This window comes from Ochotona princeps, chromosome 21 (genome assembly GCF_030435755.1).
Source record: "Ochotona princeps isolate mOchPri1 chromosome 21, mOchPri1.hap1, whole genome shotgun sequence".
In the NCBI taxonomy this organism is placed as follows: domain Eukaryota; kingdom Metazoa; phylum Chordata; class Mammalia; order Lagomorpha; family Ochotonidae; genus Ochotona; species Ochotona princeps.
The window spans coordinates 26,184,473-26,209,719 of record NC_080852.1 but is presented as its reverse complement, the minus strand read 5'-3'; the positions used below and the strand labels follow the sequence as shown (position 1 = coordinate 26,209,719).

The 25,247-nt window shown below is 44.8% G+C and overlaps 1 protein-coding gene across 5 annotated transcripts in view; it reads left to right on the top strand.

Annotated features, from left to right (window-relative positions):
• The window catches only part of RBM6 (RNA binding motif protein 6), an 83,208-nt gene that overhangs the window by 41,185 nt on the left and 16,776 nt on the right, over positions 1-25,247 (top strand). For all 5 annotated transcript variants that reach the window (XM_004581483.4, XM_058679059.1, XM_058679060.1 and 2 more), the window contains 2 exons: positions 20,629-20,703; positions 22,561-22,621. In XM_004581483.4, the coding sequence (XP_004581540.2) occupies positions 20,629-20,703; positions 22,561-22,621 (136 nt within the window). The remainder of the gene's footprint in view (positions 1-20,628; positions 20,704-22,560; positions 22,622-25,247) is intronic.

Below are 25,247 nucleotides of genomic sequence, written 5' to 3'. Positions count from 1 at the left end.
AAAGGTTTATTGACTGATTTGAAAGGCACTGTTACAGAGACCAAGGGAAATCTTCCACTCAGTGGTTCATTCCCCAAATGATTGTGATAGTTGGAACTGGGCTGGTCCAAAGCTAGCAGCAGGAGCTTCTTCCAGGTCTCCCACATGGATGTAGAATCCCAAGCACTTGGGTGCTCTTCCGCTGCTTGCCCAGGAGCATTAACAAGGAACTGGATCAGACGTGCAGCAGCTGGGACTCATCCCACTGCCATGCATGTGGGATGCTGGCACCACAGGTAGCAACTTTACTCTCTCAGCCACAGTGCTGCTGTAATCATTATTTATTTATTTAAGATTTAATTATTCATTTGGAAGGCAGTATAATAGGGAGAGACAGAGAGATCTTTCATCTGCTGGTTCACTCCCCAAATGACACCACATGACTAGGACACGCTGAAGTTAGGAGCCCAATACTCTATCTGGGTCCTCCCACATGAATGGCCAGGGCTCCTGCGTTTGGGTGGGCCACCATCTATCTGCTCCTTTCTATTTCATGGATTTTTTTTTTGAGGAATTTTTTTTTTTTAAGATTTATTTTATTTTTATTACAAAGTCAGATATACTGAGAGGAGGAGAGATAGAGAGGAAGTGGAGCTGCCGGGACCAGAACCAGCGGCCATATGGGATCAAGGCGAGGACCTTAGCCACCAGGCCACGCCGCCGAGCCCTTTTGAGGAATTTTTTAAAAAATATTTTAAAATTATTATATATATATATATTTTTAAGATTTATTTATTTTATTGGAAAGGCAGATGTACAGAGAAGAGGAGAGACAGAGAGGAAGATCTTCCGTCCAGTGACCCACTCCCCAAGTGGCCCCAAAGACTGTGCTGTGCCAGTCTGAAGCCGGGAGCCAGGAGCTTCTTTCCAGGTCTCCCACACGGGTGTAGGAACCCAAGGCTTTGGGCCGTCCTCAACTGCTTTCCCAGGCCACGAGCAGGGAGCTGGATGGGAAGTGGAGCTGCCGGGATCAGAACCGGCACCCATATGGGATCCCGGCGTGTTCAAGGCGAAGACCTTAACCATTATGCTGTCGTGCTGGGCCCTATTTCATGGATTTTTATTCTTCCTTAGTCAGTAGGGCAGAGTGCTGGTACTGCCATGAAGCAGAGTCCTATCTTATTGGATTATGCAGACTTAAAGATCAGAAGGTGACCCAAGAGTTTTGGGCCTCTGCCACCAATAGAGGAGTCCTGGAAGAAGCTTCTGGCCATTGTGGTCACCTGGGAAGTAAACCAGCAAATGAAAGATCTCTCTTTCCCCCCCTCTCTCTAACTTTTTCAAATAAAATAAAAAATAAACTTATGATATCCAGGAGAATTAAAAGTGGTTGCCATGTTTATTGATTGGATTATGTGAGTTGGTTACCTGTTGCTGAATATTGAAGCTGAAACGTGACAGGGCAAGTAGTAGTGGTAGTTAAGCACAAGAACTATTGAGACATATTACTTGGGTATTGCATTCCATCACTATCATTCTTGTATTCTGTAACTAGGGGATGTAACATAACTTAAAAAAAAATAGATTTATTTCTTTTTCTTGGAAAGGCAGACTTACAGAAAGGCAGAGAGACTGAGAGAAAGATCTTTGTCTGCTAGTTCAATTCCCCAAATTGCTGTAATGGCCTTACCTGAGCCAGTCTTAAGCCAGGAGATTTTTCCAGGTCTCCCACATGGGTTTAGAGTCCCAAGGCTTTGGGCCATCCTCTACTGCTTTCCCAGTCCACAAGCAGGGAGCTGGATGGGAAGTTGAACAGCTAGGACATTAAGTATGCCCCCATATGGGATACTGTGCCTGGAGGTGGAGGATTGGTAAGTTGAGCCACTGGCCTGGCCCAGCCCCTTCCTTGCCTATAGGATTAACTGAGTTAGTGAAGATAAGGTCTAGCAGTCAGGGAATGCTGAGTACATGTTGTCTGTCATCACAACAACTTCTCTTCTGGTGAATACAAGGTCTTAAGTCTCAACAGTTCTGGTCTTGGCTTAATAGAGTGTGATGGCAGTTCCCAAGAGGTTGTTTTATTTTGACGGTCTTTCTCATTTAGCTTGTTGGTTTGGCTTGATTATTAGGGGATTGCTTCCAGGCCTCCACAAGAGTTTCTTTTGCTTTGCAGTTTGAGGAGAGCAGGATGCAAACATTAACACTGTGTGGAATAATGGTTGCAAGTGCAAGAAATTGCCTCTGTGGCTTTAAGGCTTCAAACTGTGAAATCCAAAACCTGGTTTTACTATGTCTCTGATTATAAAAGATGCTTCTCTTAAATTTGAAAAATAAACCTGTATTGTTTGGTAGTTTCTTTTTAAAGATGTATTTTATTTTTATTGGAAAGTCAGATGTACACAAAAGAGGAGAGACTGAGAAGATCTTCCCTCCATTGATTGATTCCCCCAAGTGGCCATGATGGACAGAGCTGAGCCAATCCAAAGCTAGGAGCTTCTTCCAGGTCTCCCACACAGGTGCAGGGTCCCATGGCTTTGGGCCGTCCTCGACCGCTTTCCCAGGCCACAAGCAGGGAGCTGGATGGGAAACAGGACTGCCAGGGTTATAAACAAAACCCATATGGGATCCTGGTGCATTCAAGGAGAGGACTTTAGCCACTACCCCACCGCACTGGGCCCTATTGATTGGGAGTTTTAAGAGGACCATTCATTGTGATAGATTTATAATTATTTTGTAATAAATCATGGTTTGTTTCTATGAATTGGAATAATTTATTTCCCAATTTGTTGTAAAGTGGAAATATAATTTTCTGTGTGTGTTGTAGTAATATGTATATATAGTAAGTGGAGCAGCTAGGACTCAATCCAGCATGCAAATGGGATATAAGCATTGCAGGTGTTGTTGTAGCCCACAGTGCCACAACATTAGCCCCAAGGCCCGTGTTTTTTTTTTTTTTTGCACTTGTATTTTAACATTATTTCTCAGTATTGTCACATCTATTTTAATATGTATTTTTTGATTTTTTGTAAGAAAAAATGTTGAATACTGATTTTCATAGTGATTATACAGATTATTAATTTACATGTGATTATTGAAAAATAAAAACATTTTTTGGGCCTGGCACAGTGGCCTAGCAGCTAAAGTCCTCACCTTGAACATGCCGGGATCCCATATGGGCGCCGGTTCTAATCCCGGCAGCTCCACTTCTCATTCAGCTCCCTGCTTGTGGCCTGGGAAAGCAGTTGAGGACGGCCCAAAGCCTTGGGACCCTACACCCCTGTGGGAGACCTGGAAAGAAGCTCCTGGCTTCAGATTGGCTCAGCTCTGGCTGATGCTGTCACTTGGGGAGTGAATTATTGGATGGAAGATCTTCCTCTCTGCCTCTCCTCCTCTTTGTATATCTGGCTTTCTGATAAAAATAAATAAATCTTAAAACAACAACAACAATAACAGCAAATGAAGGAGTAACTGGAATTTGAACCACATTGATATGAGATACTGGTATTGCAAGGAGTATCTTAACGTTCTGTGCCACAATGACAACCCTTTATTGACACAGTAAATTTTGAGTATCTTGTGTGTTTGATGCCCTAAGCTTAAAAAAAAAAAAAAAAAGATATATTTTTGTGGATACAGGTTTGGGAAATATCCAGCTTATGGGTCATATACATACTATGATATTGTCTAGACTGGTTCTTCCAAACAATCTCAATCAGAACTCGAATTCAGTAAATTATAGAAGGCTAATTTGTTTTAAAAAAATTATTCACTTGAAAGCAGAGTAGCAGAGAGAAAAGACTCACAGAGAAATGTCTTCCATCCCGTTGTGCACTCCCCAAATGGCTGCTACAGCCAGAACTGGCCCGGGCCGCCTGGAGCTTCTTTCAGGTCTTTTACATGGGTGCCAAAGGCCCTAGGCTTTCACTCCTTTCATTGGTGCATTAACATGGCAGCTGTGTTGAAAATGGAATAGGGGCTTGGCGCGATAGTGCAGTGGTTAAAGTCCCTGCCTTGTGCCCGGGATCCCATATGGCCGCGGGTTTTAATCCTGGCAGCCTCACTTCCCATCCAACTCCCTGCTTGTGGCCTGGGAAAGCAGTCGAGAATGGCCCAAAGCCTTGGGACCCTGCACCTGTGTGGGAGACCTGGAAGAAGTTCCTGGCTCCTGGCTTTGGATTGGCTCAGCTCCACCCGTTGTGGCCACTTGGGGAGTGAATCATCAGACGGAAGATCTTCCTCTCTCTCTCCTCCTCTGTGTGTATCCACCTTTCCAATAAAAATAAATCTTTAAAAAAAAAATAGAAAATGGAATAGGTGGGATACGAACTAGTACCCTATAGGATACCAGTGCTGCGTCATTGCACTAGCCTCCAAGCTAATTTTTTTAAGTTGATTATTTTATATGATCCACAAATGATGTCAGAAATACCCAAATGGTCCTTGACATAAAGCTCCCCGACTATTTAAGAATTCCTATGTGTTGTTATTATTAGTTACTATTTTTTTTTTGATGTAACCATAGCTTTAATATGACAGTTTTTTTTTTTTTACTTTTTTTTTTATTAATTATTATGCATTATGTGACAGTTTCATAGGCTCTGGGAATCCCCCCACCCCTCCCAGTTACTATTTTTATTGAGTCGGAGCAGGGATAGGAAATAGGAGCGTACACTGATCTTCATCTGGTGAGGGTGGGCCACACTGAAACCGGGAGCCATGTGTACATCGATGTCTACCATGTGGGTGTCAGGGACCCAACTACTAGGGCCATCATCACCTGCCACTTTCCAGGATAAATGGTGGGAAACTTAAGTGCCAGTGCTTGAACTGACCTCCATCTATATGATGAAGTCATCCTAAGTCTTAAGCCACTGTAACACAGAACCCACCCTAGCTCAAATTTTGTGGACTCAAAAACACAGCACCAATTAGCTGTTTTGTTGAGCACCTCATGGCAGATGGCAACAACAGAAGCAGATTATGGGGCAAGTAGCCATATTTTGACTCAAGATCAAAGAAAGAGGATGGACAGGGCTGAGCTGAATCCTTTTTTACAGCAACCTTTCAGGAGCTGGTGGGATGGCTCAACTGGATAATCCTCCGCCTGCCAGTGCCGAGGTCCCTTATGGGCAACTGTCTTGACTGCTCCACTTCTGATTCAGCTATCTTTCTATGGCCTGGGAAAACAGTAGAGGTTGGCTCAAAGCCTTGAGTCCCTACACCCATATGGGAGACCTAGAAGAAGCTCCTGGCTCCTGGTTTCAGATCTGCTCAGCTCCAACTATTGAACCATTCGGGGAGAGAACCAGTGGGTAGAAGATCTTTCTCTGTCACTTCTCTCTGTAAAATCTGCCTTTCCAATAAAAATAAACAAGCAGCCCACTCCCCCCTTTTTTGAGAACTTACGAACAGGTTGTATAAAAAGTTCCAAGGGAGCTAAGGACCTTCCCATTGGGCTCTCTCTGCCAGAGGTTACAGTATTGCTACTCTGGGAACCAACATTCTAATGACAAGGACCCTTACAACACATCCACACCATAGCAAGTATATTATTACCAGCTGCACTCGCTGTGCTGTGTATAGCTCACAAAAACTATCTCCTAGCTGATACTTGGCTATCCTTTGACTTCTAATGGCCTGGGAAAGCAGCAAAAGATGGCCCACTTGCTTGCTCCTGACTCCTGGCATTATTTCATGTCCCAGCTGTTCTACTTCTAATCGAGCTCCTTGCTTACTGGCTGGGAAAGCAGCAAAAGTTGGCTCAAGTCTTTGGACCTTTGTACTCACGTGGGAGACCTGAAAGAAGCTCTTGACTCCTGACTTTGGATCTGCTCAGCTCTGGCCATTTCATCCATTTGGGGAGTGAACCAGTGTTTGTTTGGTAAATCTCTTATTTTATTTGTCACCAAGTTTGAAATAATTATTTATTTGAAAGTTGGGGTTAGAGAGTATGAGCGAGAGGCAGAGAGAGCTCTTCCTTCTTGTTTACTCCTAGATGGCTACAAGCAACCAAGGCTAAGGTGGGCTTAAGCCAAGAGCTATGAGCTTCATCCAGTGTCCCACATGGGTGCAGGAATGGAAGGACTTGGGCTACCCTTTGCTGCCTTCTCAGAGTATTAGCAGGGAGCAGAATTGCAAGTGAAGCAGCTTAGACTTGAACCTTTGTCAATATGGATGGTGCTATCATAGGTGATGATTTAAGCGAATGAGTCACTAATGTGTGCCAGAATCCGGGAGTTTCTTTGAAGTCTCTCACGTAGGTGATGAACCCAAGCTCTTGGGCCATATTTAACTGATTTCGCAAGTACGTTATTAGGAATTTGGATTGAAAGTGAAGAGTCCCAGGACTTAAAGATCATGCTTAGGGGACAGCACCATGGTATTGCATGTTAATCCTCAGCCAATAGCATTGGCCGGGGTGCCTATCCTATATGGCCCTGAGTTTGGGTCTCAGCTGCTCCACTTCTGATCCAATTTCCTCCTAATGGCTTGGAAAAGGAGCAGAGGATCCCTCCAGGTATTTGGATCCCTACACCCATATGGAGGAAACTCCTGACTTCTGGCTTCTAAGCAGCTCAGCTTTGGCAATTTTAGCCATTTGAGGAATGAGCCAGCAGGTGGAAGATCTTGCACTGTCTCTCCATACCTCTCTGTAACTTTGCCTTTCAAATAAAAAATGAGTGCTTTTTTAAAAATTGTGCTTAGTTTTTTCATGATACTCATTTTAAAAAAAGATTTATTTATTTTTATTGCAAAGTCAGATATACAGAGAGGAGAACAGAGAGAAAGATCTTCCATCTGATGATTTACTCCACAAATGGCCGCGACAGCCCACGCTGAGCCAGTCTGAAGCCAAGAACCTGGAGCCTCTTCGGGTCTTTCATGCGGGTGCAGGGTCCCAAGGCCTTGGGCCATGTTCAACTGCTCTGCCAGGCCACAAGCAGGGAGCTGGATGGGAAGTGGAACTGCCAGTGTTAGAACCAGCGCCGATATGGAATCCTGGTGCTTGCAATGCGAGGACTTTAGCTGCTGTGCTACTGCGCCGGGCCTTTTTTTTTTTTTTTTTTTTGAAAGGCAGATTTACAGAGAGAGAGAGAAAAAGAAAGATCTTACATCCGCTGTGTTCACTCCCCAAATGGCCTGAATTATCAGAGCTGAGTCAATCCAAAACCAAATGGCAGAGCGTCTTTTGGGTCTCTGACATGGATACAGTGGCCTAAGAGCTTGAACTGACCTTCTCTGCCTTCCCAAACCATTGGCAATTAGCTGGATCAGATGTGGAACAACTTGGACACAGACTGGCACCTCTGTAGGATGCCAGTATTGTCTGTGAAGGATTAGCCTGCAAGCCACTGTGCCAGCCCCACCACTTCTTTTTCTTACCCATGCTCTATTGAGAAACTTAGGGTTTCTTATGCAATTAAAAACATGCAAGGCAATGAATCTTAGTAAATTGGGCTAAATAGGGGATGTGTGAATACCTTTTCTTTTTTTTTAAAGATTTATTTATTTTTATTGCGAAGTCAGATATATATAGAGGAGGAGAGACAGAGAGGAAGATCTTCCGTCCAATGATTCACTCCTCAAGTGACCATAACTGCTGGTGCTGTGCTGATCCAAAGCCAGGAGCCAGGAACTTCCTCCAGGTCTCCCACACGGGTTCAGATTCCCAAGGCTTTGGGCCATCCTCGACCGCTTTCCCAGGTCACAAGCTGGGAGCTGGATGGGAAGCGAGGCTGCTGGGATACGAACCAGTGCCAAATGGGATCCCGGTGCTTTCATGGCGAGGACTTTAGCTGCTATGCTAGGCCCCGTGTACCTTTTTTCAATACATTATTCTGAGTCCTGACTTACAGCAGATGTATGCTTAGGAAGGCTGTGTTGTTGACTGAACTAATTTGGCTTTTTTGTTTTATTTTATTTTAATTATTTTATTTATTTATTTATTTTTTAAAGATTTATTTACTTTATTACAAAGTCAGATCTACAGAGAGTAGGAGAGACAGAGAGGAAGATCTTCCGTCTGATGATTCACTCCCCAAGTGAGCCGCAACTGCCGGTGCGTGCCGATCCGAAGCCGGGAACCTGGAACCTCTTCCAGGTCTCCCACATGGGTGCAGGGTCCCAAGTCTTTGGACGACTGTCCTCGACTGCTTTCCCAGGCCACAAGCAGGGAGCTGGATGGGAAGTGGAGCTGCCGGGATTAGAACCGGCGCCCATATGGGATCCCGGGGCGTTCAAGGTGAGGACTTTAGCTGCTAGGCTATGCCTCCAGGCCCAATTATTTTATTTTTTGATGTTGTCCATACAGTTGACAAAGATGTGTGCTAATGAGAACCACCAATTTGGGGTAGGGAGGGTTGAGGCATGGGGGACAGTGGGTGGAACAAATACTTTCAGTTTTCCTTTTTTCCTATATTGGGCGAGGTGGAGATGCACTTATGTGCCAAACTACATCAATACCGGGGGATGGGAGATGTCTATTTAATATCTTTGACACTGTAATGTGGAGAAGAATGTTCTAAGGGTATTGTTTAAGTAGTTTTGCTTGTTCTGAGACACTGTTAGTTTCATTGCTCTTAGATTGAGAAAATCCTTCCAAAGTCCGTTTGCTGACAAGAGTCTACCTAGTCCTTTGCCGCAAAAGCTCAAGCAGGAGAGTTGTCTAACTTGTTCTGTGTTCCATCTCCTGATGGAACTCGACATCCTCTAGGCCTAAATGAGCTGGCCATCTTGTCCCCTCATGCACCTTAGAATGCTGTCTACTGAATTATAAACTTTGAACTCACCCTAACAGGGACTGTAAATCTAAACCTAAACCCAGTCCTAAATATATGACAAAACAAAGTCTTTCAGCTACTTTAGGAAAAAAAAAGAATGTTCTCCATTGCACAGGCATCAACAGTTGAGAAGGCCCAGTCCTGACACATGTATGCAGTCCATGTTAAGACCACAAATCCTGTGATCTTCCGTGTGCCCAGAATTTTGAGTCCAGTGGTCCCAATAAATCTTACCAGGGATGATCTTATACCTGACTCTTGCATGTGCCGGCTAGTATTAGTTTCAGTTCAGTCCATCACCCACATCAGCCTGTGCACACACTGGTGATTGTTGCGTCAGTTCTGTCCCCAGCCCCATGTCCTATGCAAACCAATAGGTGTTGCGGCCCAGCCCAACACAGCCTGCCACAGATATGGTCCTTAAGTATACTAACAGGTACTGCAGCTTAGTTGGGGCACTCCCTTACCTCACCTACCAGGCCTAATGCTGGCCACAGTTCCTGTACATGCCAGTATCTACAGCAAACTAATTTGGTCTATGCCATATTTCATTTGGGCTCTCATATACACCTATGGATGTTGTAGCTGAGCTCAGCCCGCCCTAACCTCCCATGACCCAGTCCACACAAATGCTGCCGCCTTGTCCAGCCTGATCTGCCCCCAGCCCTGATTCTCATGCGTTCCAGTGGCAGCTGCAGCCCAGCAGAGGAGTGCTCATAGTTTCTCTGATAGCCCTAGTCCCAGGTCTTGCACTCTGCAGGGACTACTGCAGTTGAGTCTGACAGAACTTGTATCCTGTCCTGGCACTTGTCAGCTGATACTGCAGAAAAGCCTGGCCAGTCATCTGTTTTGTTTTGTTTTGTTTGTTTTGTTTGTAGCCAGTAGGCTCTTAACCCTGGCTCTTGCATGCACCAGTAGATGCAGTGGCTTAGCTTAACTGACCCTCCCTAAACCCAGTTCGCATACAAGCCAATTGTTGTAGCCCTGCCCAGCCTGGTGTGCCTCCAGTCCCACCTCTCATGCTCCCCAGTGAGAGCAGTGGCCCAGCAAGGGAGCACCTGCAGCTCTTCCCCATCACCCCCAACCAGGTTCACTCCCAGCCTGGGATCTTGCATCTGCCGATGAGTGCTGTTACCCATTCTGTGTCTTGGCATTCACTGGTGGATGTTGCAGCCTGGTTCCAGCTGACCTGCCCCTAGTCCCAGCTCATGCTGAGAGGTGCTGCAACCTAGCCTAGCCTGGGCCAGTCAACCTCTAAGTCTAACGAACTGTCGGGTGTTGCATCGCAACGCAGGCTGGCCTACACCCCATCCTGCCTCACACTGGCCCAGTCTACCCCGCCCCCAGACCTGACCCACTGTACCCTAGTCTGGCCTGGACTGCCACAGCATGGGGTCTTGTGCTCACCAACCAGGGCTGTGTCTTAACAGGGGAGTTCCCTAAGTTCATCTATCAGACCAGCTCCAAGATCTCGCAGACATTCGTGGATATTTGGCTCAGCCTGTCTTGACCCAGCTCCAGTCTCAGCATTCACTGGCAGGTATTGCAGCCTTGCCAGAATAGCCCACACCTGTTCTGGCTCTCACTGGTGGTTCCTACACCCCAGCTCTGCCTGGCCCATCCCCAGACCGATCTCTCATGTGGGTCAGGGGGTGCTGCAACGTAGCCCAGCCTGTCTCATGCTCTGGCTCTCATAAGTACCAGCAGGTACTGGAGCCTAGACCAGTATGGCACACTTCCAGGCCCAGCCCATGTTCAGCCAGGTCTGCTCCCATTCCTGTCCCTTGTGCTTACCAGTGGGAACCACAGCGCAGCAGGAGTGTCCTCTTAACTCCCCTACCAATGCTGCTCCCAGACCCAGATCTCACACATCCTAGGCCCCTACGTGGTATAGTCTGCCCCCTAGACTTGACCATTGCATTTGTTGGTGGGTGTTATGGCCCAGTCTTCCAGAGCTGAGCTGTTGTATCATTTTGAGCTTGTCTTTGATGTAGACTGTTGAGAAAAGATCTGGATCTACAGAAGAACCAGTTTGACTAGCCTGTTAATGCTAGTTCAATTTCATGTTCCACAGATGGTAGGAACCTTCCATCCAGTGTCCATGGGAAGAGAGCACCCTTCCCATTGCTAGGCTTCTTAGGAGCCTGGAATGGAGAGTGATTAGGGTTAGGTTCCAGGTGAAGGGAAGTACATCCTGGGGAGAGGGTCATTTGGGTGACAGGCAGAAAGAATTACATGGAAGGGTATGTGGCTTCCAACTCCTGATCCTAAGCTAGCTATTACTTATCCCATTTCATTTTATCCTTCGATATTTCCCATCCTAATTTGAACGGTTGCTGAAGGATGCAGATTCATCATCTCATCTTTTATTGACTTCTGCTAATTCTGAGATCTATCCCTATATTATCTAAAAGGTCCATCTCACAAGACAGAAAATTTCCAGTCGCTCTTCAGTATTTGTATCCCCCTCATATTCCCCATTACTCTAAGTTGTTGGGTTCTTTTTGCCTTTTGGAGAGGTATTTGAAGGTTTCAGTTGGTTTTCTGGAATAGGCAGACTTGCCTGTTGTGTGCATTGGATATGATCTTCTCCTTTGCACTGGAGTAAATAAAGGATGTGATCCAACATGCAGTGCTTCTGCAAAGTCGAGGCTCATATCGACAGGTCTAGTCCCTGAGATCAGAGACCCTGAGGCACCTGAACCTGTGCACATGAAAGCACAGGCCACCTTCCGATGCCAAAGGCCATCATTGGGTTCTAGAAAAAAATCTGATACAAGCAGAGGTTTTCTGGAAGGCTCAAATGACCATCCTCCAAAACCTGTGGGGGACACAACTGGACAACTCCCACCTGCACAACTCAGAGTCCGGCTAGACTCCAGGACTGCCTTTTCCAAAGAAAACGAAAGTGGGAAGAAAGGAAAAGCATTGCTTTTCTTGAATCCCGCAAATTTTGTTCAGTTGTTTTAATTTTAATTTTTATTTTTGAAGATTTGTTTTTCTTGGAAAGACAGATTTACAGAGAGGAGGAGAGACAAAATGATCTTCCATCTGTTGTTTCACTACCCAAGTGGCTGCAGTGGTCGGAGCTGAGCTGATCTGAAGCCAGGAGCCAGGAGCTTCCTCCAGGTCTCCCACACACAGATGCAGGGTACCAAGACTTTGGGCCATCCTCTACTGCTTTCCCAAGACACAAGCAGGGAGCTGACTGGGAATTAAAGCAGCCAGGAGATGAACCGGCGCCCATATGAGATCCTGGTGTATACAAGGCGAGGATTAGCCACTAAGCTATTGCACTGTGCCCCATTTATGGACATTCTTAAGACTTATTTACTTTAAATTAGAATGAAGGGTTGGAGGTAGAGAGACAAAATCTTCCATCTTTTGACTCATTCTGCCAAGTGCCAGGGTTGAAAAAGGCTGAAACCAGGAACTAAGAAAAACTGTTTGGTTTTCCCAAGTACATGAGCTGTCATTCACTGCCTCGCAGGTAGATTCACAAGTAACTGAATATGCAGCACCGAGTAGCTGGTACACAAACCAGGCAGGTCAATATGGGAGATGGGCATCCCATCAGCAGCTTAACTTATTGTCCACAGCACCCAGCCAACTTCTGAATGTTTTGTAACTGTGGCTTGTGACTCTTGCCTCTGGTTCTCATTCAAGTTTGTTGTCTGTGCAGTACTCAGCTTATTTATTTGTTTGTTTGTTTATTTAATCTAGGGACCTGTGCAATTTACCATTTGACATGAAGTTTCTCACTGTCCCTGTTTCCTGACATCCAGCAGTGTTATAAAATGCTTCTTATTGTTACAAGATGTGTTTATTATTCTCACTCAAAGTGTAATCTTTGTGAGAGCATTACTAGATTTACTCACTGCTAAAACCGCTGCCAATAGTCATCTGCTTAGAAAACATGTGTTGTTTAGGGGACAGCAAAGTGGCATAGTAAGCTGATCCTCCAGCTGAGATAGTAGATCTCAGATAACTACTAAGTAACCTAATGAACAGAAAGCATATATGGGTGTGAATGTGCTGGTCTAATTTGGCAGAATAGTGAAAAGTTTTATCATGCTAGTGAGAATAGTGTACAGCTCCAAACTTAGGAATTGCTTTTTTGTGAATTTTTCTATTTAATATTTTAAGACAGTTGATCTGGTAGCTGCCATTGTGGAAAGTAAAACCAGGAGAGAGTATTGGATTTGCTATTTTGCCTACTTATTTGTTTACATTTTCTTTCTTTCTTTTTCCACAAATGCCAATTCTATGCATCTTTAGAATGGGAGAATGTTATGAATCTTTTTTTAAAAGATTTATTTATTTTTATTACTAAGTCAGATATACACAGAGGAGGAGAGACAGAGAGGAAGATCTTCCGTCCATTAATTCACTCCCCAAGTGAGCCACAGCGGCCGGTGCTGTGCTGATCCAAAGCCGGGAACCTGGAACCTCTTCCAGGTCTCCCATGCTGGTGCAGGGTCCCAAAGCTTTGGGCCATCCTCGACTGCTTTCCCAGGCCACAAGCAGGGAGCTGGATGGGAAGTGGAGCTGGAAGGGATTAGAACCGGTGCCCACATGGGATCCCGGCGTGTTCAAGGCGAGGACTTTAGCTGCTAGGCCATGCTGCTGGGCCCAAGAATGGGAGAATGTTATGAAGCTTATGACAGACATATCTTTTCTTTAAATATTTCAGGAGCAAAGTTAGTGGAAGTGTTTCTAAGATTACAGATCAAAGATTTTCTTTGATCATGACGAGACAGTTTCTAGTAGTATTAACATCTTTAAAATACATGTAGTAATGGCAGGGAGTTACCTGCGAGGACCTTAACCTCTACACTATCGCACCGGACCCTGTTTTTTTTTTATTTCAAAGTCAGATATACAGAGAGGAAGATAGACAGAAAAGAAGATCTTCCATTCGATGATTCACTCCCCAAATGCGTATCTACTTTCTGATAAAAATAAGTAAAAGTCCTTGCCTTGAACACGCTGGGATCCCAAATGGGCGCCAGTTCTAATCCTGGCAGCCCTGCTTCCCATCCAGCTCCTGGCTTATGGGAAAGCAGTTGAGGACGGCCCAAAGCCTTGTGGCCCAGAGCCCACGTGGGAGACCCGGAAGAAGCTCCTCGCTTCAGGTCGGGTCAGGTCCGGCCCATGTGGCCGCTTGGGAAGTAAGCTAGCAAACCAGAGTTCTTTCTCTGTGAAACTCCTTCTCACTGTAAAATCTGCTTTCCAATAATACATAATAAAATAAATATTAAAAAAAAAAAAAACTGCCTGCTGCTTTATCCAGTGGGAGACAATAGGTAGAGTTTAAGTATTGGGTCCCTGCCACCCATTGTTGGAGATCTGAATTGGGCTTTTGATTCCTGTCTTCCAGCTAGCCAAGCTCTGAATGTTGTGGGCATCAATAATGACCCAGGCAGTTAGGGTTCCTGCTAACCCATATAGGAGACCTAGATGGCATCCCCGGATTTTTGTTTTGATCTTGGCCTTGGTCCAGTTCTGGCTGTTGCAGACATTAGGAGAATGAGCCATATGTTGAGAGCAAACTCTAGCTCTTGTGGGTGTTGCAGCTTACTTAACTTAGCCCCAAACATGTAGCAGCTTAGCCTGGCTCTACCCCAGACCAGCCCACCAGCAATCCCAGCTCTCAGGCTCACAGTGGAATGAGCAGACCCACAAGAGATTCCCTGAGTTTCTCTACCAGACCCACTCCCAGCCCAATGCCCTATGCGTACTAGCAGGTCCTGCAGCCCAATCTGAGATGGCCTGGCCCAGTCTGGCCTGACCTGCCACCAGCCCTGTCTGTTGGGCTCCCCAGCAGGAGCTTTGGTCTAGTAGGGAAATTTTCCAGCCTCAGATCTTCAACATGCTGGTAGGTACAGCAGCCCTGCTTAGCGTGATCTGCTCTCAGTCCTGGCCATTGCATGTGCGTGTGGATACTGCAGCCAGGCCTCACCCAACCTGGTCCCAACCCTGCTCCTGCAAGTGTTAGTTGGGTTCCTGTCAGGTGAGTTCTCTAGTCAGCTTGACTCACACAATCACCATCCTCAGCTCTTGGCCCAAACTGGTGAATGCTGCAGTCCCACAGAGGTGAGTCTACAAGTGCCCTAAAGAAAATGTTCCCAGATCTGGTTCTCTCACATTCTAGTGGGTGCTGCAGCCAAGCCAGACATAACCCACCCCCTGCCCCAACGCTTGTGGCCCGAAACTGCAGTCTAGCCCAGCCAGACATGCCCCCCAGCCTTAGCAATTTTGTGCCGGTGGGCAATCTGGGATGCTGTTTAGCTCAATCCAGGTCTCCCATGTGGATGGATACCTTGAGCTGACCAAGACATTCCCTCCTTCTCCTACCTAAACCACTTTGTCTCAATTTTCTTGACTACCTATTAGAGTAGTGGTTCAGTCCATGTAAGACTACAGAAGTCATTCCTCCCCTGTTACACATGTCCTCAGCTGCTATTACTCTAACATGTCCCCAGACTCTCTTCCCCAAGCAATCTGCAGCACCCCTCCTGGGGGCCAAGTGATCTGTCCGAGTCTAGTATTCCCCGGCTTCCCCACATATCTTTTTAAAAAATTAAATTTAAAACGGCCTGATGCAGTAGCCTGGTGGCTAAGGTCCTCGCCTTGCATTCACTGGGGATTCCATATGGGCACTGATGGTTCATGTCTCAGCTGTTCTACTTCCTTTCCAGCTCCCTGCCTGTGGCCTAAGAGAGCAGTAGAGGGTGGCCCAAAGCGTTGGGACCTAGCACCCACGTGAGAAATCAGGAAAAAGGCTCCTGGCTCCTGGCTTTGGGTCCGCCCAGCTCCAGCTGTTGCAGCCACTTGGGGAATGAACCAACAGATGAAAGATCTTTCTGTCTCTTCTTCTATCTGTAAATTTGACTTTCGAATAAAAACCTTAAAAAAAGGAAGGGGCCGGTCCAATAGCATAGCGGTTAGTCTTGGCCTTGAATGTGCCGGGATCCCATATGGGTACCAGTTCTAATCCCAGCGGCTCCACTTCTCATCCAGCTGCCTGCCTGTGGCCTGGTAAAGAATTCGAGGACGGCCCCAAGCTTTGGGACCCTGCACCAGCGTGGGAGACCTGGAAGAAGCTCCTGGCTCTTACCTTAGCATTGGCTCAGCTCCAGCCGTTGCGGCCGCTTGGGGAGTGAACCATCGGACGGAAGATCTTCCTCTCTGTCTCTCCTCCTCTCTTTTATCTGCCTTTCCAATAAAAATAAATAAATCTAAAAGAGGGGGATGATAATGGTGAAAAGATAACCTAGTTTCAGTATTGAATGTATGTGTTGCTAACTAGATTTGTAATCTTCTGCAAGGTGCTCCATGTATCTCAGCCAAACTTTGTATAAACAGATTTTACATATACCCTGTTTATAAGGGTCTAATGATGAGATTTGTAAAGAATATCTTGCTAAGCTTTAAATTGCTTTGTAAACGAAGATCACTGTATCTGATAAATAGTGTTAAGTCTTACCCACCAATAATCTGATTCTGTTGTGTTATGCTTCGAAGAACAAATCAAATGAAAAGAGGTGCTGATTTTTCAGTGAGAGCTGTTGTTGCAAGACTCATATACTGTCCCTTGCCTTTAATACTGTCTGTCTCTGGCTTGGAAGATTTGGGCAGTTGCATTCTCATTGCAAAGTATGACTCTTACTGTGTTTATGTTGGAGATTTGCAGCAAAGGTGCTGGCCAGATATGTTCTTTCCATTTTCTCGTATCTCCCAAGACCTCAAGAATCCTTGAGGGTTCATTATGAACATATTAGAGTATATGGCAGAATCTGAACTCTGTGACCCATATTACAGCCAGATAATCACAAAATGGAGTTGTGAAGTTGTGGAGCAGTTAATGGAAAAGGGACATGGGAATGTACATGTGTAATTCAGCAGTTCTCAGATCCGACGTTTGCCCCTTTGTAATTCTCTGAGATAAAGAATAAGGGATTTGCTTTGTTAGTCTGGGACAAAAATATCTGTAGCTTTTTGTAACTTTATGTATTATGACCCCTTGAAATGCACTTAGGAACACAATTGTATGACTGCCAACTGAGGACATAGGGCTTGAGAAGATTTGTGTCTGACTTAATCTAATACTACTGTCAATAAAGTGACTTTGATTTTGCTTCTCAAATAGTGTTGGCTGCGTAGGAGCTAAACATGGTTGACCAGGCTTGTGGCTTCGAATGGTACCTTTGGTTGAGTAGCTTAATAACTAAGTAAATCAAATGATGAATAAAAATTCTGGTGTACTGAAGATTGTAGATATTAGACAAATAAGAGTAGATAACCGTGCATCTGGCACTGGAGCGTAGTAGGCTAAGCCTTTACCTTCAGAGCTGGCATCCTGTATGAGTGCTAGTTCATGTCCTTGCTGCTCCATTTCCAATCCAATTCCCTACTTGAGAACTGGAAAGCAGTGGAAGATGGCTCAAGTCCTTGGGCCCTTATACCTGCATAGGAGAACAGAAGAAGCTCCTCACTTGGATCAGATCAGCTCCTGCTATGTGGCCATTTGGAGAATGAACCAGCAGATGGAAGATCTTTTCTCTCCTTCTCTTTGTAAAATATGACTTACAAATAAAAATAATTATTTTTTAAAGAAAGAAAAATATAGGAGTGCAGGTAATTCTTTAAAAAATGAAAAAGAGATAACTACTAAAAGTCATTGCATTATTCTAACTACTCATTAATCTGAGTCCCCAGAGGTTACTTACTTGGGAGTCATTGACAAAGTTTTGCTCTGGAAGCTAGAGAAAATCTGATAGGGATGGGACAAGGTGCAGCTAGATATGTAGTTAGTGGATCTGGGCTACTTTGTGTGACAGTTACTGGGGTATCAAATCATACATAGCTAACCTCATTCAGTTTTTTTTTCTGTGACTTGTTGATTCTTATTAAAAGAATTGACTGTTCCTCAGTGGTAATGTTAAAACCATGATATATTTTTCTTTTCTTTTTTTTTTTTTAAAGATTTATTCATTTTTATTACAGCCATATATATATAGAGGAGAGACAGAGAGGAAGATCTTCCTTCCGATGTTTCACTCCCCAAGTGAGCCGCAACGGGCCGATGCGCGCCGATCCGAAGCCGGGAACCTGGAATCTCTTCCGGGTCTCCCACGCGGGTGCAGTGTCCCAATGCATTGGGCCGTCCTCAACTGCTTTCCCAGGCCACAAGCAGGGAGCTGGATGGGAAGTGGAGCTGCCGGGATTAGGACCGGCGCCCATATGGGATCCCGGGGCTTTCAAGGCGAGGACTTTAGCCGCTAGGCCACGCCGCCGGGCCCTAAAACCATGATATATTTTTCAGCAGTGGTTACTGGCAGTCTGAAATCAAACTGTGTACAAGTTGTAGGGATTCCATTAAAGTAAGAAACCATTTCCTTCATACCACAATAGATGAAGAAAACCTCAAGATTATGTGGGCTCCTGGCGGGAGAGTTCCTTCCAGTTGCAAAAGGTCATGTGTCCAAAGCTACTGGAGCGGCACATTTGTTGTCTGAGAAATATAAAGTGTTTTTGCCTTAACAGTTCCTCATTACTAATGCCTTCAAGTGGTGAAATCAGAATTTTCAGTTGACTGAAATTCAGCCTATGCCTTGTTCTCATGGTTACTGTTCATATAGTAATTGATGTGTTTTGTCAATTGGGTATGCAAATGTGTGTGGAGACAGCAGTATCTCCCTCCAAAGTCTTCTGAGCACTCCAGTTCTCCACCGGTGGTTGATCCTACTTAGTCCTTCCACCATTCAACAAGAACTGCTTAAGCTTTGTTTTCAGTCTCAGTTACTGTGTTTGGTGCTGATAAATAAAAAGCTGGTATGATGTTGCCTGGGCTATTGCCTGACTATTGAGATCTGGGCTAGAAAATTGACAGCTCATATCAGGTTCTGATGTACAGTGAAATTGCTAATAAAAATATAACCTTTCAGAAGATTGAGATGAGATGGGTTCTCAGATGTTCCTGTCTCAGGCAAGCAGCATGCGTAGTATTGTGGCTGTTTGACTCTGTCTGGTCTTATCTGATAATGGCTAGTCTTTTGTTAACATTTAGGGCTTGACATTTTTAGCATTTAGGGCTTAACACTTATTGAGCCCTCACCATATTCCATCTTCTTTATGTATGTTATTCTTCTACTCTATGGAGTAGGTACTGTAAACAGATGAGGAAGCTAAAGCACAAAGACGTTAGGACTTTGCTGAAGATCATGGGGTATAAACAGCATTCAGATTTAGTTCATACTCTCAATGGTGTGATGTTTTGTCCTGGGTAGGGCACTGTTTTGACCATGTCTGCATCATTAAAACTGGGTTGAAAACGGTGCTCCGCTGAAGATTTTGTTTCTTTCCCAGCTGGTTCGTGAGGTCAGATTACCTATCCCTAATAGCAAACACAAGTTGGTAAATGAGGAAGATTCTCTTCTCTAAAAATCCAGATGTGACTCCACCTCAACCCTTTACCAGTTGAGTGACCCTGTGTGTCTGGGCATGTTTCCTCACCTGTCAAATGAAAATAATGTTACTACTCCATGTGGTCATTTAGGGAATTAAAAAAGAATATGTACTTAGTAATTTCTGGCTCTGAGTAAATGTTTAATAAATATAAGAAACTTTTTATTGTCATTGTTTATTAGCCTTGAGGGAAAGCCAGGAGATAGTTTCTCAGAGATCAAATTCTAAGTCCTAGATAGATAAACAGTTTACGTTTGCTTTTGACAAGACAATAATTTTCTGTGTATTTTTTTAACTCTTTTGATATGAAAAGCAGAGAGGTAAAGCATTATTTGACAGATGTATGGATTCAAGCAAGAAACTGAGTTCCATTTGCAAAGAAATGACTTGTATATCTCAGAGCCCTGTCTGAGGAGACACAGAGGACCCTAGAGGGCGGAGAATGAACACAGCGCAGGTGCTAGTTCCAGAGTCGCAGCCTCGGTTAGTTCATTTACAAGTGTGGGTGAGGGTCCCTTGTCAGTAGGCAGAGATTCTTTTCCCCTTTGCTACAACCTACATCTGCTGGCTAGTGTTTATTATTTTTCTTGATATGAACTACACATTGACTTCCTCAAAATGGAGAGGCAAGAGAGTTTTCTGACTACAGGCTTATTGGGCATGTTTTCTTACCTGTTCCTTCACCACGCTTTCCCAGAATCTTTTGTGCCAGTAGTTGCTCCTCAGATCTCGGGACTGGCTCCCTCTAGGCTCCAGGCCAAAGTGAAGCTGCTGCTATTGCTACTACCGTCACCTCTACTACCACCAGCTGTATAGTTTCCTGTATTAGGATGTCACATGTCATGTGGCTTTCACTCCTCATTTCTTCCTATCTTCAGTGTTGTACCTCTCTATCCTGGTGCTTTTGCTGTATAGCCACTCTTCCAAAGAGAATATTTGGGAAGCAAAACTTACAGCCCTTACTGCCTCTCCAAGGAGATGTGAGTTAGCCATGGGAAAGGAGATTATTCAGAGGGCTCCCATGCCTCCATGCTGCAAAAGAGTTTGCTTCTTGATTGTGCACTAACTCCTCAACCAAGTGGGGGACTTGCTGGGACTTGTAAAAATGTGCTACATGACTTCTGGAGTAGACCTGGCCTAGCCTACCCAAGGACAGCACCCCGGTCTGCAGGAGCCAAGGCCGAAGACCATTTTCATCTTTTCACACTGCCTAAGCTTGTTTGCTGTGTCACGTTACATCAAATCTGTGGCTTAACACAGCCTTTCTGCCTTTGCCAAAGAGTAAACTCACTTTATAACATGTTTCAGGTTGGAGACCAGAAAGGCTCTCTGTGCCTTCCTGTCTCTCTCTGTGTTCTGCTAGGATTGATGTTGATGACTTCTGTCTTTGTCTTTACAGGGAACTCTAATGATCCGTGACAAAGAGGTCACTCTTGAGTATGTACCAGGACCGGATTTTTGGTACTGCAAACGAGTAAGTATAAAATATTTGATCCTTTAAAAGTAGACATCCATCATTACAACTCCTGCATGTCTCCAGCAGTGGCATTGCCAAGGGCAAAGCTCTTCTTACTACATACAATGAAGATGAACTGGGGGCCGTGGTAATGTCCCCAATTCCCACTTCCCAGCTGCTGCATGTGACCATTGTACAGTCTGAGTCTGTACTGGAGATGCCCTCTCAAGCGCTCATGCCTAATTTTCTGTTGATCATAAAAATAATAACCCCTGGGGTTAGCATTGTTGTAGCCATTTAGTCCTCTACCTAGAGTGCTAGCATCCCATACAGAGATCAGTTCAAAACCTGATAGGCCACGTCCATTCATTCCCTATTAACTTGTGCCTGTGAAAGCTAAAGAAGATGGCCAGGTGATCAGGTCCCTGTATCAACTTAAGAGATGTGGAGGGCCTGGCATGAGAACTAGTGGCTAAAGTTCTCTCTGGCATCTCTTTTGGACACTGGTTCATGTTCCAGATGCCCCACTTCCCATCCAGCTCCCTGCTTATGGCCTGGGAAAGCAGTTGAAGAAAGGCCAAGGCCTTGGGACACTGCTTCCATGTGGGAAACACAGAATAAGCTCCTGCCTCCTGCCTCCTAACTTTGTGTTGGCTTAGCTATGGCTGTTGCAGCCACTTGGGGAGTGAATCAGCAGATGGAAGATCTTTCCTTCTCTCCTCTCTGTAAATCTGACTTTCCAATAAAAATAAATTTCAAAAACAATAAACTTGTGTGTCTTGTGGACCCAATTCTTCATATGTATGGGAATATTTAAATGGCTGGAGCCAGAGAGCAAACTAAAGTCCCTTATTATTTTGAAGTAATAGCAAAAATAGGGCTGTATGCTTCTTAATATTTACAATGGAAAAGTGACCTGGATGAAGCTCTGAGCTCTGGCTTCAATGTGGCCAGCAGGGGAATGATCCAGCAGATGAAAGACTTCTGTTTGACTCTCCCCTTCTCTCTGTAACTCTGCCTTTCTTATACATAAAGAAATCTTTTAAAATAATAATCATCATCATAGTCCCTTGACTTACCTTCTCTTCTCTGTTACTTTTCCTAGAAGTGCTTACAGGGGACCATGTATTTGGAAATGAGCATTTGGAGAGCCTGGTTCTGTGCAGGCTCTCCATAGGATAGTTTAGGTTTTCCAAACATGTAGAATTTCAGGTACCAGGTTGCGGTATTTCTGTTAAACTTCATATTATTTCATATTGACATATTAAAAAGAAATTGTGCTATGCTCTTTTATTAGCAGTCCATTTTGATTGCTTTGAGCATAAAACAATCTAAGGGACTAGTGCTGTGGTACAGCACATTAATCGCCAACCTGCAGGACCCAGCGCAGTGGTAAATGGCTAACTGCTCACCTTGCACGCACAGGACCCCATATGGGCACTGGTTCTTGTCCTGGCTGCTCCTTTCCATCCAGCTCCCTGCTTGTGGCCTGGGAAGCAGTAGAGGATGACCCAAAGCCTTGGGACCCTGCAAGCTATGTGGGAGATCCAGAAGTCCTGGCTCCTGGCTTTGGACCAGCTCAGCTCTGGTCATTGTAGCCATTGGGAAGTGAACCAGCAGACAGATGATCTTTCTCTCTGAAAATCTATCCAATAAAATTAAAGGAAGAATGCAGTTCTGAGAAAGTAACTTACCAGATACTGTCTGCCAGCTGATTCTGGTAGGTAGGGTAGCTATCAGGTCCATAGCACTTTGAGATTTGAGATTCAGCTTGTTTCTTTCACTTTCCATATGTGTTACTGTATGCATATATATGAGAAAGAGAGTGCTTTAAATAAATGTTTCCAACCAAATTGAATTTTTTTTCCCTTGCAGTGTAAGAGCAGCACTGGTGGGCACCGATTGTCATGTTCATTTTGCAAGTGCCCAAAGGAAGGTGAGTGGTGGATGTGATTATGGTTTTTATCTTGTGCAAAGAATATAACAAATTACCTGCTCTCTTTAGTTTTAAAGAATTTTCACCCCTAAATAAAGGCTAATGTATAAAGCTTTTGAAAGAGCTGATTGGGCCCAGTGCCATAGCCTGGCGGCTAAAGTCCTCGCCTTGAATGCGTTGGGATCCCATATGGGCGCCGGTTCTGGTACAGGCAACTCCACTTCCCATCCAACTCCCTGCTTGTGGCCTGGGAAAGCAGTCGAGGATGGCCCAAGGCCTTGGAACCCTGCACTCACATGGGACACATGGAGGAAGTTCCTGGCTCCTGACTTCGGATCAGCACAGCATCAGCCATTGTGGCTCGCTTGGGAAGTGGGTCATCGGATGGGGATCTTCCTGTCTGTTTCTCCTCCTCTCTGTGTGTCTAACTTTGTAATAAAAATAAATAAAAAAAAAAAGAAAGAGCTGATTAATATCCTACGTCATGTGATTTGTTAGCAAAGAGATTTAGGACCATAGTGTCCAACCAGAATAAAGAAATGGGATTGCAAGGTCTTTAGGCTGAAGTGGCTAAGTAATCAGAGGCAGGTAGTCACAGTTCAGTAGTATTGTCACGGAGAAGAAATTTAAGATGTCAGATTGAAATAGAATATATGCGACACCAGGGCTCGCATTGTAACATAGTGAGGTAATCCTTTACCTGAAATATCAACATCTGTTATGGGTGGTAATTTGAATCCCAGTTGTAATACTTCTGATTTGTCTCCCTGCTAATGCACCTGGGATAGCAGCAGAAGATGACCAAAGTGCTTGGGCTCCTGCACCCCGTATAAGACACCTGAAGAAGCTTCTGGCTTTGGATTGGTCCAGTCCTAGCCATGTAGCCATTGGGGAACGTGTCAAAAAGTAGAAAATCTCTGTCCATCTCCTCCTGTTTCTGTAATTCTGCCTTTAGAATAAATATTTTTAAAATAGTAATATGAGGGCCCGGCGGCGTGGCCTAGCGGCTAAAGTCCTCGCCTTGAAAGCCCCGGGATCCCATATGGGCGCCGGTTCTAATCCCGGCAGCTCCACTTCCCATCCAGCTCCCTGCTTGTGGCCTGGGAAAGCAGTTGAGGACGGCCCAATGCACTGGGACCCTGCACCCGCGTGGGAGACCCGGAAGAGGTTCCAGGTTCCCGGCATCGGATCGGCGCGCATCGGCCTGTTGCGGCTCACTTGGGGAGTGAAACATCGGACGGAAGATCTTCCTCTCTGTCTCTCCTCCTCTGTGTATATCTGGCTGTAATAAAAATGAATAAAAATCTTAAAAAAAAATAATAATATGAAAAATCTTAAGAGAAAAATAATCAGGATTGTGAGACTATCCAATATAAAGGAAAAAACCTACTACCCAAGCACTTTTTAAATTAACTTTTATTGACGTAGAATCACTCTACCTGTCAAGGGGTACAATTCAATATATGTATAACATGTGAAAGAAAGCACATAACTTAAAATTTTTAAAGATTTATTTCATTTTTAAATTTTTTTATTATTATTTATTATTTTTAATTCATTAATTACATTGTATTATGTGACACAGTTTCATAGGTACTTGGGTTCTCCCCACCCCTCCCCAAACCCTCCCACCATGGTGGATTCCTCCACCTTGTTGCATAACCACAGCTCAAGTTCAGTTGAGATTCCCCCATTGCAAGCGTATACCAAACATAGAGTCCAGCATCTTATTGTCGATTTATTTCATTTTTATTGGCAAGTCAGATATACAGAGAGGAAGATCTTCCATCTGTTGATTCACTCCCCAAGTGGCCACAATGGCTGGAGCTAAGCTGCTCTGAAGCAAGAGCCAGGAGCCTCTTCCAGATCTCCGAAAGTGACCAGCCATTGCTGTCACTTGGAGAATGAATCATTGTATGGAAGATCTTTCTCTCTGTCTCTCCTCCTCTATGTATCTGACTTTGCAATTTTTTAAGAAGATTTGTTCATTTTTAATGCAAAGTCAGATTTACAGGATGAAGGAGAGACAGAAAGATCTTCCATCCGCTGGTTCATTCCCCAAGTAGCCACTTCAGTCAGTGCTGAACTGATCTGAAGCCAGGTACCAGGAGCTTTTTCTAGGTCTCCCATGCAGATGCAGGGTCCCAAGGCTTTGGGCCATCCTTGACTTCTTTCCTAGGTCACAAGCAGGGAGCTGGAAAGAAAGTGCAGCAGCTGGGATATGAATCAGTGCCCTTATGGTATCCCAGGGAATGCAAGGTGAGGACTTCATCTGCTGGACTACCACATCAGTTCCGAAACAACCGAAATCTTTAAAAAAAAAAAAAAAAAAAAAAGGTATCAGAGACATCTGTCATCATATTCCTGTAGTAACGATGTATGTGCCTGTATCTGATATTCCTCAAGCAAAGCTAGGGCATAGGGCCTGGTGTAATGGCTCAGTTGGCTAGTTCTTCACCTCCAAGGCCCACGATCTCATATGATGCTATTTTGTGTCTCAGCTGCTCCACTCTCCATCCAGCTCCCTGCTTGTTCCTTGGGAAAGCAGAGGAGACAGCCCAACATTTTGGAACCCTCTACTCATGTGGGAGACCCAGAAGAAACTCCTGGCTTCAGATCAGCTCAG